The 15,604-nt window shown below is 36.0% G+C and overlaps 3 protein-coding genes across 3 annotated transcripts in view; 1 reads left to right on the top strand and 2 right to left on the bottom strand.

Annotated features, from left to right (window-relative positions):
* The window catches only part of rab27a (RAB27A, member RAS oncogene family), a 32,347-nt gene extending 28,924 nt beyond the window's left edge, over positions 1-3,423 (bottom strand). The window contains exon 1 of the mRNA XM_089135434.1: positions 3,235-3,423. The gene's annotated coding sequence lies outside the window, so the exon portion shown is untranslated. The remainder of the gene's footprint in view (positions 1-3,234) is intronic.
* Positions 3,424-4,447: 1,024 nt separating this feature from the next.
* pigbos1 (PIGB opposite strand 1) lies at positions 4,448-5,428 on the bottom strand. The gene is made up of 3 exons (XM_039658691.2): positions 5,204-5,428; positions 5,057-5,120; positions 4,448-4,834 (listed from the first exon to the last, which is right to left on the bottom strand). The coding sequence occupies exon 3, from the start codon at positions 4,783-4,785 to the stop codon at positions 4,576-4,578; it is 210 nt and encodes a 69-aa protein (XP_039514625.1). The 5' UTR covers positions 4,786-4,834; positions 5,057-5,120; positions 5,204-5,428; the 3' UTR covers positions 4,448-4,575.
* A 256-nt stretch (positions 5,429-5,684) lies between these two features.
* Positions 5,685-15,170, top strand: pigb (phosphatidylinositol glycan anchor biosynthesis, class B). Its single transcript, XM_039658502.2, has 12 exons — positions 5,685-5,957; positions 7,199-7,328; positions 7,433-7,550; positions 7,624-7,728; positions 7,835-7,965; positions 9,011-9,151; positions 9,237-9,288; positions 11,163-11,374; positions 11,543-11,607; positions 11,686-11,899; positions 12,768-12,948; positions 14,976-15,170. Exons 1-12 carry the CDS (start codon positions 5,843-5,845, stop codon positions 15,099-15,101), a joined length of 1,590 nt encoding a protein of 529 aa, XP_039514436.2. The 5' UTR covers positions 5,685-5,842; the 3' UTR covers positions 15,102-15,170.
* The last annotated feature ends 434 nt before the right edge of the window (positions 15,171-15,604 follow it).

The following is a 15,604-nucleotide window of genomic DNA, read 5'->3' as shown; positions in this document are numbered from 1 at the left end:
AAGAAATCGCTAGTTTATACCACTAACAAGGCTCAAAATAGCCCCACACTCACACAGTAACATAATGAGGCTCCATACATGCAAAACGAAGCATTGAGAACTTTGTAAGTGTACAGACCGTTTAATAAGAAGATGAAGACAGTTCACTTCGCGTATACAGGCAGGAGCCATCTTAAAAATGAGTCTCGATAAGTCAATCTCGGAACGCCGTTCATACAGTTCAGAAGTTCGTTGAACTTCATAGAGTTCAGATCACTCAGCATGACGTTCGTGGTTTGACTTATCGAGACTATTTTTTAAGATGGCTCCTGCCTGTATACGCGAAGTGGACTGTCTTCATAAAGTATCTTCTTATTAAACGGTCTGTACACTAACAAAGTTCTCAATGCTTCGTTTTGTATGTATGGAGCCTCATTATGTTACTGCGTTAGTGTGGGGCTATTTTGAGCCTTGTTAGTGGTATAAACTAGCGATTTCTTTTTACTTACTCAATGCCCCCATTACTAGCATTATACGCTAAACAGTTTTTACAGATAAAACTCTTTACATTCGATTATCATGAAAACAAATCTCAGAGAATGGTTGACTAGGTACCGATGTTTTATTAGACCAAAGGTTAATTGTTCGCCGGAGTTCTCCTTTAATAACCACTTAATAACCAATTCTCTGATATGATTGTAAATCCCTTTGAGTGTAGGCCTAGTAGACATCTAAAAGTGCCATATAAATGCCCCATTCATTCATTCACTCAAGCTGGATTTCGCCAAACCACTCTGATAATTGTTTTCCGGGTTGGTTTTCCTAGTATAGGCTAAAAAGTCTATTCCAGCGCAGTATATTTTATAACGTTCGATACTGGTAGCCTATTGCTGGTAGATTGGCACCTGTTGAATTTCCTTTTGTTTAAACAAAACACAAATGCGCAGACACACACACAGTGTGAATCACTCGCTATGCACTTTTATGAATGCCTGTGTGTGCGGCACCGGCAATGTGAGACAATGGCAAGCACACACGCAGCTTCAACGGAAGACTGTATTCTCGTACTCTCAAAATATTTTGACTTTATTCTTGAAATGTTTCGACTTTAATCTCTAAATTTTTCCGCTCTAATCTCAAAATGCTAGATTTTTTTTTTTTACGTTGCGGTTCAGGGCTTCCGTACAGTGTCAATTAATAGTTAATTTGTTGATTTTATTTTATTTTTTTTTTACATTAAAATGAGTTGCATGTACAGTACAAAATATGGTTAACACTTTACCTAAGGGTCCATTTGTCAACATTAACTACAAAAAGTACTTTTCATTTATTAATCTAAGTTTAATATTAATTTAAGCATTTATTATATAGGCCTACAATATTAAAATCAAAAGGCTATCTGTTAATATTTTTAATGGGCCTTGTATTATTATTAAGAATCCCTCCTTCAATGCGTGCCTGTGGGATTTTTTAACCTGTTTTATGGAGGGAGAAAAAGGTTAATCGGATGGGTCACTTAGTGAAGTAAAAGCAGTACACTCTCCTCAACAACACACATGATTTGAGAAGTCATTCATGTCTGAAACAAGCGCTGCAGGCCGACACAAGCTCAACTCTATTACTTAGACAAGCAATAGTGATGCAAATCGTACTATACCAATAGAGCTATCTGAAATTACTTTACAGGCTTAAATATGTGTCCAAATGGCTGAAAACATCTTCATTAACTAAATAAAGAAATAAATCAATTTTGCAATTGGATAGAAGTGTCCAGAGTGATTTTTGCCATACCTTATATAAAGGCTCCGTTTTGGTGTTTTGTGAACTGTAAGTTTTAACATCAGGCTTATCTAATAACCATCAGCTGGTGCTCATGTGCTTTTGGCATCCTGTCATGTGACCCTCGATTCCCAGCCCTGCCAAGACCACGCTTAAAACACACACACACACACACACACACACACACACACACACACGCACAAGCCAAGGTTCATTTAATTTGCTTTCTCTAAAACGGAGGAAAAAAACTATAAGCCAGCCAGTTTAAATGATATGAGCTTTGTGGGACGTTCTTTTGAGGATAGAATACTCTTTTGAGATGCTTAAAGGAATAATATAACCAAAAATCTCACTTTCTTGTTCCACATTCCAAATATTTTTTAATGCTACGCAAAACAAAACATTTAGCAGAATACTTTGCCAACATGCAATAAAAATAAACGGGGCTGTCAAGATCTAAAAATACAGTAGTCCATATGACTTGTGTACTATATTCCAAGTCTTCGTAAGTTATATGATAGATTTGTGTGTGGAACTGACTGATATTTAAGTCTATTAAAAATGTATTTCTGCTGTATATTCCTTTTGCTGTAATTCTCAAAGTTGCAAACCTTCAAATATGGTGCATTAAGATGTCTCAAGTTTGATGGAAGTGACATCAAAGTAATTGGATATTGAATATGTCTGGTGACCAAAGATCATTAAACTATCAATAAGTTTTACTGCATGACCTTAACTAAAAACAGAACATTTTGCAAGTAAAAAAATGAAGAAAGAAAATAGCAGGTTTTGGAATGACATAAGGATGAGAAATGTTAATTCTGGAGGGAAATTTTGCTCTGTGTTACAAATAAAAGGGTGTCAAATTCAGAAAAACACAGTGACCATGGTAAATCAATCCATTCCACACATAATAGATTGATTCTGAGTCACAAACATAGGCCTTTGTCTTACAGTTACTTAAGAGTATTTCCAAAGTTAAGCAAGGAAGAAAGGAAAATTGATCATTCAGAACGAAAAATTATCCCTTAACCAAACATTCCTGACAAGTAACCCGATATGGGAGTGAAGCAATGTATTTCCCCAAGTGAGACAGGTAAATTCCCAGGACAATTCTTCCTCTCTGACCAGATTATAATTGTAGGTCATAATCATGCATCATGTGTGTTTGAGATGACTAAAGTTACATCTCATCCAGGATAGAGCCACATGTGTGTACAGTTAATTCAAACCCATGAACGGCAGCTGTCCATCACTAAAAACTCATTATTATGACAAGCAGAACGAGTAGGACACACGTAAGATGTTTTTAGGGTGCAATCATTAGATATCATATTGCGTGCCTGTTTAGTCAAAACAAAAATACATTATCAAAAAGCCAAATTGTAAGATTTTGAAATAAAGATGTTGACAAGACATTTATCAAACTGTTATTATCACCCTTTGAAGAGAAACTAATACATGTAGCCTACTTACCAGGACAGTGACCCGAACGTCTGTTGATCTCGTTGGATTTTAAAAGGTCTTTCGAAAATATTAAACCAACGGAGAACAAGTAGAAAATGTGTGATACTTTTGAAGCGATGGACACTTTGTTTCCTAAAGTTGCTCCCACACCTACATGAAGCAGTGCGTGTGTACGCGGCCGTTCAGTGACGCAATACTTCCCGTGCAGCAGCGCAGTCCGTTTAGCTCATAATTATTAATTAGGTAAGGCCTGACGTTGCTTAAAGATCTTCCTGGAGCCTTGAGCGACCACCCCATCAATAAAGTCATTATTATTATGAGCCCAACCTCTACTATAAAATCAGCCAATCATAATGTACTATCGGACGAACGTCACTTGCGTTCTAAATATTCATGAGGTTAAAGCCTTCGCCATTGTAGTATGCGTTCGTTTGCGCCACTCCTGTTAAGAACACAGACTTTCTGAGTCTATTGATTTAACTAGTACTATAGGTTTTGGTTTTTGCATTTAAAACACGCTCCAAAAGTGCAACAGGAGAGGAACCCTTTCAGAGCCGTAAGTGTGGTGTGTGTGTCTGTGGCGACATCTGGTGGTAAGATTATGTCAAAGGTAACTTCTATCAGTGAACGAAGTCAGTGGGGCCTCACAACATTCTTCAAAATCTTTTACGTATCACAAAACAAAGAAATTCATACATGTTTGGAAAAAAATTTTTATTAACTCTTTTGTAACAATATATGTTTAGACAAAAAATGTATTTTAGTATGATATCCGTGTGAAATCATGTACTTGTATTTTTTTATTTGGTAATATGTGTGTATTAATATAAGATGCTTTGTTTTTAGGGTGACTTTTTAAACATTCTGTCAAGCGTCTACAGATACAAATTTGTATTTTTTTTTGGTAAATTTGGGCACATTTACATCTACCAATGTTTATTAATGTGCACTGGCCCTGTAAACAAATGTAAAAGTAAACAATGACAGAATTCAAACTTTGGCTAAACTATAACTTTAAGCTAATTATATATTATATTATAGCTATACTATTGTATAAATACTATTGTATTTGGTATGCAACTTTGCTAGTTTTATTGCAAATGTAAAAAAAAAGCCATTTATATGAACACATTTTGTGTCAATACAGTATGCAGTGGCTTAATGTCACTGCAAATAAGCGCGCACACACACACACACACAAAAATCTACGCCATTCTGTTCATTTATGGATGAACTATTTTCAGTGACAATAAGGCATTTTATTTAGAACCTTTTTAGTGGTCATTTACAGAGTATATGAAAATAACAAGCATTTAACATTCAAACTCTCACACAAACTCTTGTTCAACATCAGTCTTTGGTTGCAGATGCATTTGCTTGTTCTTCTTGTTGGGTAGCTTCCGCTTTCTGCTCCTTAGAGTCTGGTTTGAGGTCTTGATCTGGTGCAATTGGAGGTTTTTTGGGTGCTTCAAATATAGGCCTGTATATATACACACCTCCCACCACTCCAACCAGAGTAGCAACTGCTATCTGATTAAAGGGAATCCGTCTTCCAAACATAATCTTACTGTATGTTATGAAGGAACACAACCCATTTAACACCCCATTCCTGAAAAAAAAGGAAATTCAGTAGTCACATATTGTTTATCAGATCTTCTGTTAGCTGCTGTTTATAGAATTTTGCATTACTGATATATAATTGCACAATCTGTACATTACAGTGCATAAGCATGATTGTAGATGACATTCACATATGAATTTACGCAGGAACAATAACATTCTACCATGTCTAATTTTCTAATGTCTAACGTTTACTATTTTTATTACTCACCCTTTTTAAATGTTTTCCAAATGTTAACAGAGCTTTGTCAGACGTGAACAGTTACAACCAAAGACTGTAAAAAAAAAAAAAAAAAAAGGTTAAAACACATGTAAGCCAAGGACATACGGGGACATACGAGCGACTACGGCAACTCACGCAGTCCAAATGCGACGTGTACATTTCCGCCTTTTTTCAAACTACATTCATAATAATGTTTCAGAGACCATTTATTGATCCACGAATCATATTTAAATAAACCTAAAATTATTATACATATGACAAATTAAGCGTTACAAAACATGCATTTATGTTCTTATTACATATTCCAGAGCAGAGCCATCTATTCTGTTCTGCTCTGTTCCAGAGGTAACGCTGGGACTGTCGCCCTCATAGGTATCTATAGATAGCAAACTGCACCCCTCCAGACACAACGTGCGCCCGCCATTTTGCAACGGTCAGAGTGCATTCTCACATGTGAGAATGTCTTGGTTTTTTAATTTAATTTAACTTTTTAATGTCGTATCAGCTGATGTCTTCGTCTTGTTGTATTGTGTTAGTTTAACAAAATGTTGCAGACGCTCAGTCGATTGCTCACCGACCGCTCCAATATGGCTGACTTAATGAGGCATCTATGTATGTACTGCTATGGGACACCATGACCCAAACACGGAAATGGATCTAGTTTCCACATTTAAGGCAGAAAACACTCAGTAAAAGCGCCAGAAAATGAACATTCACTGTCAAAGTAAAAATGCTGAACATTTTAACGAGCCCCTTTGAGGTTAATGTGGAGACATGGAAAAGATCCGAGAGCGCTTCAAACAGAACAAATCCTCATGTGAATCAGTGAGACTGAGGAAGAGGAGCTCCATTCTATACAGCACAGATGACAGGAGACCTCAAACACTTGGTGAGAATCCTGAACTGGGGTTTAGATTCACTTTACAGCCAAATGTGTTTCAATGGGAAGAAAATAATAATAAATAATAAACTTTACATAAGTAGACAGTTTTGCGCACATAATTATATATATATATATATATAAACATGAAAAATTACATTTTGAGATGCTAAAGATATTGAAGTAAGTATATTATCCTTAAAAATAAATAAAAAATGAAATAAAAAATAAAAATTGTCTTTTTAATAATTATGTAGGCTATTTAAATTCTATTTATCATATGTTTATTTAATTGCATTTAATGGTAAAATATTTATAAAGGATAATTTTTCTTGCACAGAATGATATTTTTTTTAAACCATAATAAATATCCAATGAAACTCACATTAAGAATGAATAAGAAATAGAAATTGAACACTAAAATGTATTATTTTAATATAATTTAATTCTTTAATATTATGTATCTGTTTTATTATTCTTTATTAGTAATCATAATCAGTTGTATTATCTTATGACGTTTAAAATGGAAAATGTAGATTGCATGGACACATGTTTAAGGATCATATTTTAGACACAGGGAGGGGAGCAGGGAGAGTTACTTTTTTTGCTTAGAGGTATGTGTGCAATGCAATGTTCACTGAGCAGAGATGACGAAGATACATCAAATGTGTACAATTATGTTCTTTACAAGGAGAGGAATGTTTTTCAACTGATTCAAATGTACCACAAATGTATAGACCGAGGAATAGTTTCTTAATGTGGAAAGTGGATTGTACCATGTTTAAGCATGAGGTATACGTTCCATTTTTAAACATAAGCAACATGTTTTACTACCTTACAATGAAGTTGAAAGTCACTCAGTGGTGTATATAAGCTCAATCCTTACTGTACTGACTTAGAGAAACATAAAGGCATGAGGGCGTGAGGGAGGAAAAACACGTTGAAACCCTTTACAGCTGGCATGATGGGGTGAGGGGATAGAGAAATGGGGAAAAGAGAAATTTGGAATGAAGACCACCTCTCATATAGCCTTATTCTTCTATGCTTGTTTCTCTCCTATGACTGATACATGTATAAAATAATACATTGAGATTTCTTGGCAAAAAACAATAATGGGGAAAAGCATTATTTTCAAATCTGCAGAAATAATGCTACAACTAAGTAAAACATCCGTTATATTAATCGGCATTACACTGGCCATCAGTGACCCTGCTTCTACTATCTGCACCTGCTAACTGTCATTTCTGCAGAATTCTTTGGCATCGGTGTCTCAGTTTTCACTGTCATATTCCGCCTGCTCAACTGCCTCCTTGTTCAGACCAGCTTCGTCCCAGATGAGTACTGGCAGTCCCTTGAGATTTCCCATCGAATGGTCTTCAGATATCCTTGCTTGTACAAAAAAAAAAAAAAAAAAAAAAGTTGTTTAGTTTGAACAATACTTTAGAAACATTCACTGTAAATGAAATCCTTAACCTGTTTCTCACTTATGGCTACGAGACCTGGGAATGGAAGGAAGGCATCCGAGGATACTCTTATCCTCTCATGTTCGCTGTGATGTATAAAGTCTTGGATCTGATGAATTATGATACAGCGTATCTATTGGTAAGACTTCAGTGTATTATATTGACAGCAAGTGGAATGTTACTTTCCTTAACATGTTTACCTGTTTTTGCAGGTGTTTTTGCCACGTGTTTTCCAGGCACTGCTGGCTGCATATGCTGATGTGAAGCTTTACCACCTCGTCCTGCAGTGGGAAACCCCAGATGTAGCCAAATGGACGGTAAGATGATGTTCCTGTTGTGATAATCATCAAGCAGAGACTCAAACAATGCATTAAGATTGAATGCTTTGTGTTCACTCCACTCAGTTCTGCTGTGTTTTCTTAGTGTTTCTGTCAGCTGTGTTCATGGTTCACCTGGTACTGCTGCAGTCGGACTCTGACCAACACCATGGAAACGGTTCTGACCACCCTGGCACTTGGCTTTTACCCGTTACCCGGCTCCAAAATGCACAACAGGTGCATAATTTAGTGCCTTATCTACACACTAGAGCTGCACGATTCTGGATAAATTGAGAAACATGATTTATTTGTTTTATAAAGAGATCACGATTCTCCCAAAACAACACATCATTTTCTAGAGGTTTCGATAAGATGTTAATTGCTGCAGTCTATTTAAAAAAAAAATATATATATATATATCTATTTAATTTAAATGATAAAAAAATATCTATTTTTGACTGAATTATTCAATGAGTCACTAGATGAATTTTGAACGAATCTCTTGAATGGATGATTTAATGACAAATACATTTTTAAGTCGCTTGCTGTCACCTACTGGTGTAACAATGTAATGGATACAACCTTTATTTGAAGCTCAATTTTGATCGCTATCATAAACATCAGTGTTTATATCTGAACTATAGTATAAACCTATATCCCAGTACTTCTGTGATCATTTGAATTTCTGTGATCAGTTTGTAACACAGAAATGTTGATACCGTGTGGTTGAAAAGACTATTTGTGACGCTGTGTCATAATTTTATATGACAACTGCCCTCCGCACCAATGCAAATTTGAATCGCTGTGATTGTACCTGTCAAAGGTTTAAAGGTGGGGTAGGCAATGTTTGAAAGGCTAGCAAGCTAGCTTTAAAAGTATGAGATCCCACCATCCCTTCAGAGCATCTCCAAACCCATGCCTCCTCCAAAACACATGAACACGCACTGCACACAGCGTTATGAGACAGTGTTAAATCACCTCATGCCTCAAAGAAAGTAAACAACTTGTAGAGTGCTGACTTGTACCACCTGACTGATGTAGTTTCATTTCAGCGTTGATAGAAATGCATAAATCCGAATCAAAGGATGTAAATAACCCTATAGTTTTGGCGTGAACGCAGCATAAGCTTGCCTACCCTGCCTTTAATTGACAGCGAATAGTTGTCATTTAGGAATAAGATTGCGATCGTTTAACCATTAATCATGCATCTCTACAACACTATAGTGATTGCCCAAACCTTTCAGATACTCATTGGTGAAACTTTTTCATTTCTCTCCTTTAGCTGGAAGTATTTATGTCTGGTGTCCTTGGCCGTAGTCATCCGTCCCACAGCTCTGATCGTCTGGCTTCCTCTGCTGTTCTATCATTTCTGTGGGGAACAGAACAAGCTGAAGCTCATCACACAGCGATGCATTCCCATTGCGTACGTGTTGCATTTGTTTTCACTTGTAGTTTGGATACCAGCAATAATCTTTGTTAGTTCATGAATGTTTCCATCATTTGTGCAGGGCTCTTGCACTGGCTGTCTCGACACTGATAGACTCTGTGTTTTATGGAAAGGTATTTTTTACTGCTTTTACAGACTTTCTAATTGAAAAAAAAGTGTATTTCTCTACTGAACAAAAAGCTCAAGACACCAAATGTATTGATTTTTTTTTTATTTCAAACACCACCGGTTTTGGTGGAATAGAAAGTGTTGCTCACAAAGTCTGTAAAGATAATGCTGTCATATTTCACACCTGAATCAGTGTAATTTTAATATGATAATCTAAATAAAAAATACTATTATAGTATTTACTAATATTTCAAATTAATATTTTGTATAATATAATATAATGTGCTTTTGTCATTTTCTATTTAAAGGAGAACTCCGGCGCAAAATCAACCTTTGGTCTGATAACACATTGGTACTTAGTCAACCGTTCTCTGAGATTTGTTTTCATGATAATCGAATGTAAAGAGAATTTCTTTTTACTTATTTAATCCCCCTATATACTAGCATAATACTCCAAACAGTTTTTAGAAATAAAACTCTTTACATTCGATTATCAAACAAATCTCAGAGAACGGTCAACTAGGTAGCAATGTTTTATTAGACCAAAGGTTCATTTTGCGCCGGAGCTCTCCTTTAACTTAAAGGAGTAGTGCACTTTTGAAAACTTTTGCTGATAATTTACTCACCCCCATGTCATCCAAGATGTCCATGTCTTTCTTTCTTCAGTCGAAAAGAAATTAAGGTTTTTGATGAAAACATTCCAGCATTTTTCTCCATATAATGCACTTCAGTGGGAACCAAACGGTTCAAGGTCCAAAAGACACTTTCAGTACAAACTGAAAACTGTTCAAAGGGCTTTAAACAATTCCAGACGATGAATAAGGGTCTTATCAAGCGAAACGATCACTCATTTAAAAAAGCTCAAGTTAAAGTAGCCTTGCTCTGTACTGTGATGCACGTTCGTGACTCTCCTGTTCAAACTCGTTCATTAAAATGAACAAATCTTTTTCTGAGTCATTTGGTTCATTCAAGGAACAAAACGAGCTAATTGACTCGGAAAAAGATTCGTTCATTTTGATGAACGAGTTCGAACAGGAGAGTCACAAACGTGCATCGCAGTACAGAGCAAGGCTACCATTTGAGCTTATAAAACTTAAACTTTGTGTTTTTTTTGTTTTGTTCAATGAGCGATCGTTTCGCTTGATAAGACCCTTATTCATCGTCTGGAATCGTTTAAAGCCGTTTAAATTGTTTGTACTGAAAGTGTCTTTTGGACCTTGAACCGTTTGGTTCCCACTGAAGTGCATTATATGGAGAAAAATGCTGGAATGTTTTCATCAAAAACCTTAATTCCTTTTGGACTGAAGAAAGAAAGACATGGATATCTTGGGTGACATGGGGGTGAGTAAATTATCAGCAAACGTTTTTTGAAAAGTGAACTACTCCTTTCATTTCTTTTCATTTCAGTTTTAGTAATTTTAGAATTTCAACTTAAGTTTTTTGTAATTGCTTCATTTTTCAGTTAGCAAAAATGTTTTTAAGATAGTTTTAGTTAAGAATAACTATGACATAAATAAGGAACTGCATTTTGCATAAAAATAATAAACTCTGATATTAGTGTAAATATAAAATAAAATATTTTATAATATATTTTTTTTTCAATTGAGTATATACATATATTTCTTGCACTCACTGAACATAATGTAAAACATTTGGACATATAAGAAGAATTAGGGACAGATAATGTGCTTAATTATCAATCTTCATAAAAAATAATAATTTGCTCATTTTTGGATGAAATATGACCCGGACATATTCTTGACAGTGTTTCAATAAATTACCGAAACTGAAACCATGAAGCTTTCAGGCATAGATCGAAGTATGAATTGCATGTATCATCAGAATGACCAACATGTTTGTTGTGTTTGTATTTCTGAAGTGGATCTTTGTCCAGTGTAACTTCCTGAAGTTTAATGTGCTGCACAATGTGGCGGAGTTTTACGGAGCTCATCCATGGCACTGGTACTTCAGTCAGGGTCTGCTGGTCGTCATCGGACCTCACTTACCGTTCTTCTTGCACGGATGTTCACTGGCCACCAAAAAGCACAGAATCCTGCTAATAACCATCTTATGGACTACAGCCATTTACAGGTGCACTGAGTAAATCATTAACGCTTATCTACAGACAACATGTCATATAGAGTCAGGCCAAGATGCCATAGCATTGTGTACGCAACTTCTGCATGGACAACCATTTACGTTTGGCTTCAGAGAATGAATTTATTAATGTATTTAGCTCATGAGATATGCTTTTTGCAGTTTGCTTTCACACAAGGAGTTCCGGTTTATTTATCCAGTGTTGCCATTCTGCATGATATTTTGCGGTGAGTATTTCTTGAATATTTAGCAGTTTGTGAAGATTTGAAACTGCTCTGAAGGTCTTCATGCTCTCTTACCGACAGGCATATCTTTAGCGAAGCTGCAAGTGTGGAGGAAAACTGCTGCTGGTGCACTGCTGGTGCTCAATCTGTTCCCTGCCTTATATACTGGTTTAATTCACCAGCGTGGAACTCTGGATGTCATGCATGACCTGCAACGACTGTGTGACATCAGTGACTCGCAGAACTCAACTGAGCTGCTGTTCCTCATGCCATGTCACTCCACACCACTGTACAGGTGAGCATCTACATATTCAGAATACAAACATTTTAGAAAACAAAATGTTTCAAGCTTTTATGAATCATACTGTATGTAGTATGATGTAGTGTGAATATGGAGGGGGGGAAAAGCACCAATTTTATTCAGGTCCAAACTGAGCAAACATTTGCAATTTGGGTGCAGTTGCTGATATTTATATGACCAAAAAGTGAGGTGAAATTTTGATAGCTTGTAATGTAAATCAGTGAGATCTTTATATCAACAACTTTGTGACAACTTGCATAAAATGCATTTAATTATAGACATAAATGTCACTCAATATCTGCTGATAATACCAAATGATATTTAAATGTTTAGTTTTATGATAAAATCTCTGTAGTTTTAAAACATAATGCAAAGCAATACAATGTTGTTTAAGGGGTGAACAAATAAACATTCCTCAAATCCCTGATGTATCGTATTTGATATTCTCTTATCAACATGATTTTTCATTAAGGAACTTTTTGGATTCTTTTTTTTTAAATCAAGTAAACCGAAGTTGTTTCAGTCCAGTTCACCTTGAAATATTACTAGCAATATAAAAGTTATCTTTGGTTTATAAGAATCAGTAAAGATTTCACAGCAAAAAAACAAACAAACAAACAACAACCCGTAACCCACCTGAATGTGTATGGTTTGCAATTATACTAAAAGGTCTTTTACTTGCTAAAAAAAAATAAATAAATCACATGACAGAAGGCATGTAGTAGATTTTGTACAAAACAGGTTTTCATGAAGTTTTGATGATGTTGATTATTAAAAATAACATTTCAAATACGAGACAGTACACTTCATAGGGTTAAAGCAATAAGATGATGTGACATCATGGTTCCCCTTGTGTTTCTAGTCACCTGCATTGTCCCCTCAAACTGCGTTTCCTGGAGTGTCCACCTGATCTTACAGGAAATGAGGAGTATGTGGATGAAGCAGCCGTGTTCTTCTCCAACCCTCTTCACTGGCTCAGAACATCCTTTCCATCTCGGTCGACGTTACCATCACATTTAGTGCTGTTTGACTGCCTGGAGAAGGTAAAAGATCGAAAGCAATTAAATGTAGTCAAATTAAATCACTTGATGTTTACACTTATCAAAGAGACCAGGGGCCTATACCATGAAGCCGGTTTAGGTGGCTAGCCCGATATGTTTCAGTTTAGTTTGTGCCAACCCTGGGTTTTAGGTACCATGAAAGTGGTTTGGCTTGTAGCAGTGTTCATTGCCATAGTAACTTGCACTCCACGGCTAACCTGGTCCGGGGCAGGTTATGTTCCAGGTAAGAGGTTGCAAACCGAACTTGGACCAATCAGCTGTGAGCAAAGTGACACATGTGTGACACGATAAAGTCACTCCACAGCAAATAATATTGAAAGACAAAAATCATGTTTTTTTAGTAAATAAATTTGTATGATTTAGAAATTATTTCTTTAATTTTTATATCCTAAAACAATCTAATTTAAGTTCATCAATTATTATTACGCAGATTTTAAATGAATACGTATATAAAGGCAATATATTTATAAATATGCTTTAGAATCAATAAATGAAGCTATAAAATGACTACATGTGAGAACATAAACTAACTTCACAACTTTTTCTTGCACTCATATACAGTAGCGAGACTTTCTTTTAGTTGTCCTCTTTCATAGACGGCTATTTTCTTCTTGCTGTGTAAATTTGTTTAAATTCTTAATATTTTAATACTTTTATTTAATACGTGAATTGCGCTGCTTCTCTCGCGAGAAATTAATTTAAATGAGTTTCACTCTTTCTCAGCATGTGATTGGCTGTTCGCTACTGATGTCACACCTAAACTCCTTAAAGGATTAGTTCACTTTTGAAAAAACGTTTGCTGATAATTTACTCACCCCCATGTCATCCAAGATGTCCATGTCTTTCTTTCCTCAGTCGAAAAGAAATTAAGGTTTTTGATGAAAACATTCCAGGATTTTTCTCCATATAATGGACTTCCAGGGGAACCAGACGGTCCGAGGTCCAAACGACAGTTATAACAGTTTCAGATGCAGCTTCAAATGTCTTTAAACGACACCAGACGATGAATAAGGGTCTTATCATGCGAAATGATCGGTTATTTCAAAGCTTATTCCAAAAATGTAACTTTTCTAAGGACAAATGCTAGCCTTGCTCCATTCTGTGAGGCGCGTTTGCAACGTCACGTAATACGTAATTACGTTCAAAAGGTCACGGGCGACGTAGCCGGAAGTACAGAGTCAGAGTGTTGAACGCATAGGTTGAACGTGCAAACTAACTCAAACACCGTTTACAAAAAAGGAATTAAAAGGTAAAACAACGATGTCGGACTATTTTGATTCTGTACTTCCGGCTACGTCGCCCGTGACCTTTTGAACGTAATTACATATTACGTGACGATGCAAACGCGCCTCACAGAATATAGCGAGGCTAGCATTTGTCCTTAGAAAAGTTACATTTTTGTAATAAGTTTTGAAATAACCGATCGTTTCGCATGATAAGACCCTTATTCATCGTCTGGTGTCGTTTAAAGACATTTGAAGCTGCATCTGAAACTGTTATAACTGTCGTTTGGACCTCGGACCGTCTGGTTCCCATGTAAGTCCATTATATGGAGAAAAATCCTGGAATGTTTTCATTAAAAACCTTAATTTCTTTTCGACTGAGGAAAGAAAGACATGGACATCTTGGATGACATGGGGGTGAGTAAATTATCAGCAAAAGTTTTTTCAAAAATAAACTAATCCTTTAACTCAGGATCAAAGCCTGAGTTGACAGAGAAAGTTGATGATCTGCATTATGGTACCAACAAAGCCTGGTTGGATTGGTTTGGTTTTGTCAACTCGAAACTAGTCCTGCAACCCTGAGTTTGTTCAACAACCATCATGGTACAGGCCCCCGAGGTGATACTTCCCTGCAAGTCGTAAATCCAATTGCTCTTGATTTGAGGAATCATTTTTGTTTGAAACGCAATTGCTGCAGGACCTTAAAAGTTTAATACTTCTTTTTAGAGGTTTGATTGAATACATCACTTATTTTCTTGAGACTAATTTTGTTTCTTTCTCTTTTAGGAGATTGCAGCATTCCTGGAGGAAAACAGATTTACCAAACAAGCTGAAATATTCCACACTCACTTTCCTGAAGGTCGAGTGGGAAAAAACATACTAATATACCAGAGGATCTTGACTGAAGATTGATTCATTTTCATAGTTTGAAGATGTACAACCGAATGCAAACCTATATAAAGACTTGCTTTTGTTTTGTTACATTCTGTCTAATTTCACACCAGAATCACAAACACTTTTCCAGTGTAAAATCCAGGGCCCGTATCCATAAAGATTCTAAGAATCCTCTCAGAAAACTCTTTTAATTTAGCTTAAAAACTTTTACGTAGGAGTCTTAGCGATTCTGGACCGATCTAAGAGCAACTCTGAGTAAGGAAAACACAAAAGCTTTCATCTTATTGAGGAGGCGGGGTTGACCCTATTGCTATGTATGAAACAATCTTTTGAAGACTGTGATTGGTTGGTTGTCCAAGAAGGAAAAAAAGTATTTCTAAATCCTTTTTTTTTACCATGCTGTTAATTTCCTAAAGTATTTGATTGGCTTAGAATGATAAAAAAAATGTTCCACTCTTTTCAATCACACTGATTGCTGAGGTTCTGAAAGTGCTGTATTTTTTTTTTTTGCGTGATCATTG

Source organism: Pimephales promelas, chromosome 10, assembly GCF_988280905.1.
Source record: "Pimephales promelas chromosome 10, fPimPro1.hap1.1, whole genome shotgun sequence".
NCBI classification, from domain to species: domain Eukaryota; kingdom Metazoa; phylum Chordata; class Actinopteri; order Cypriniformes; family Leuciscidae; genus Pimephales; species Pimephales promelas.
This window is presented reverse-complemented; position numbering and strand designations above follow the sequence as displayed.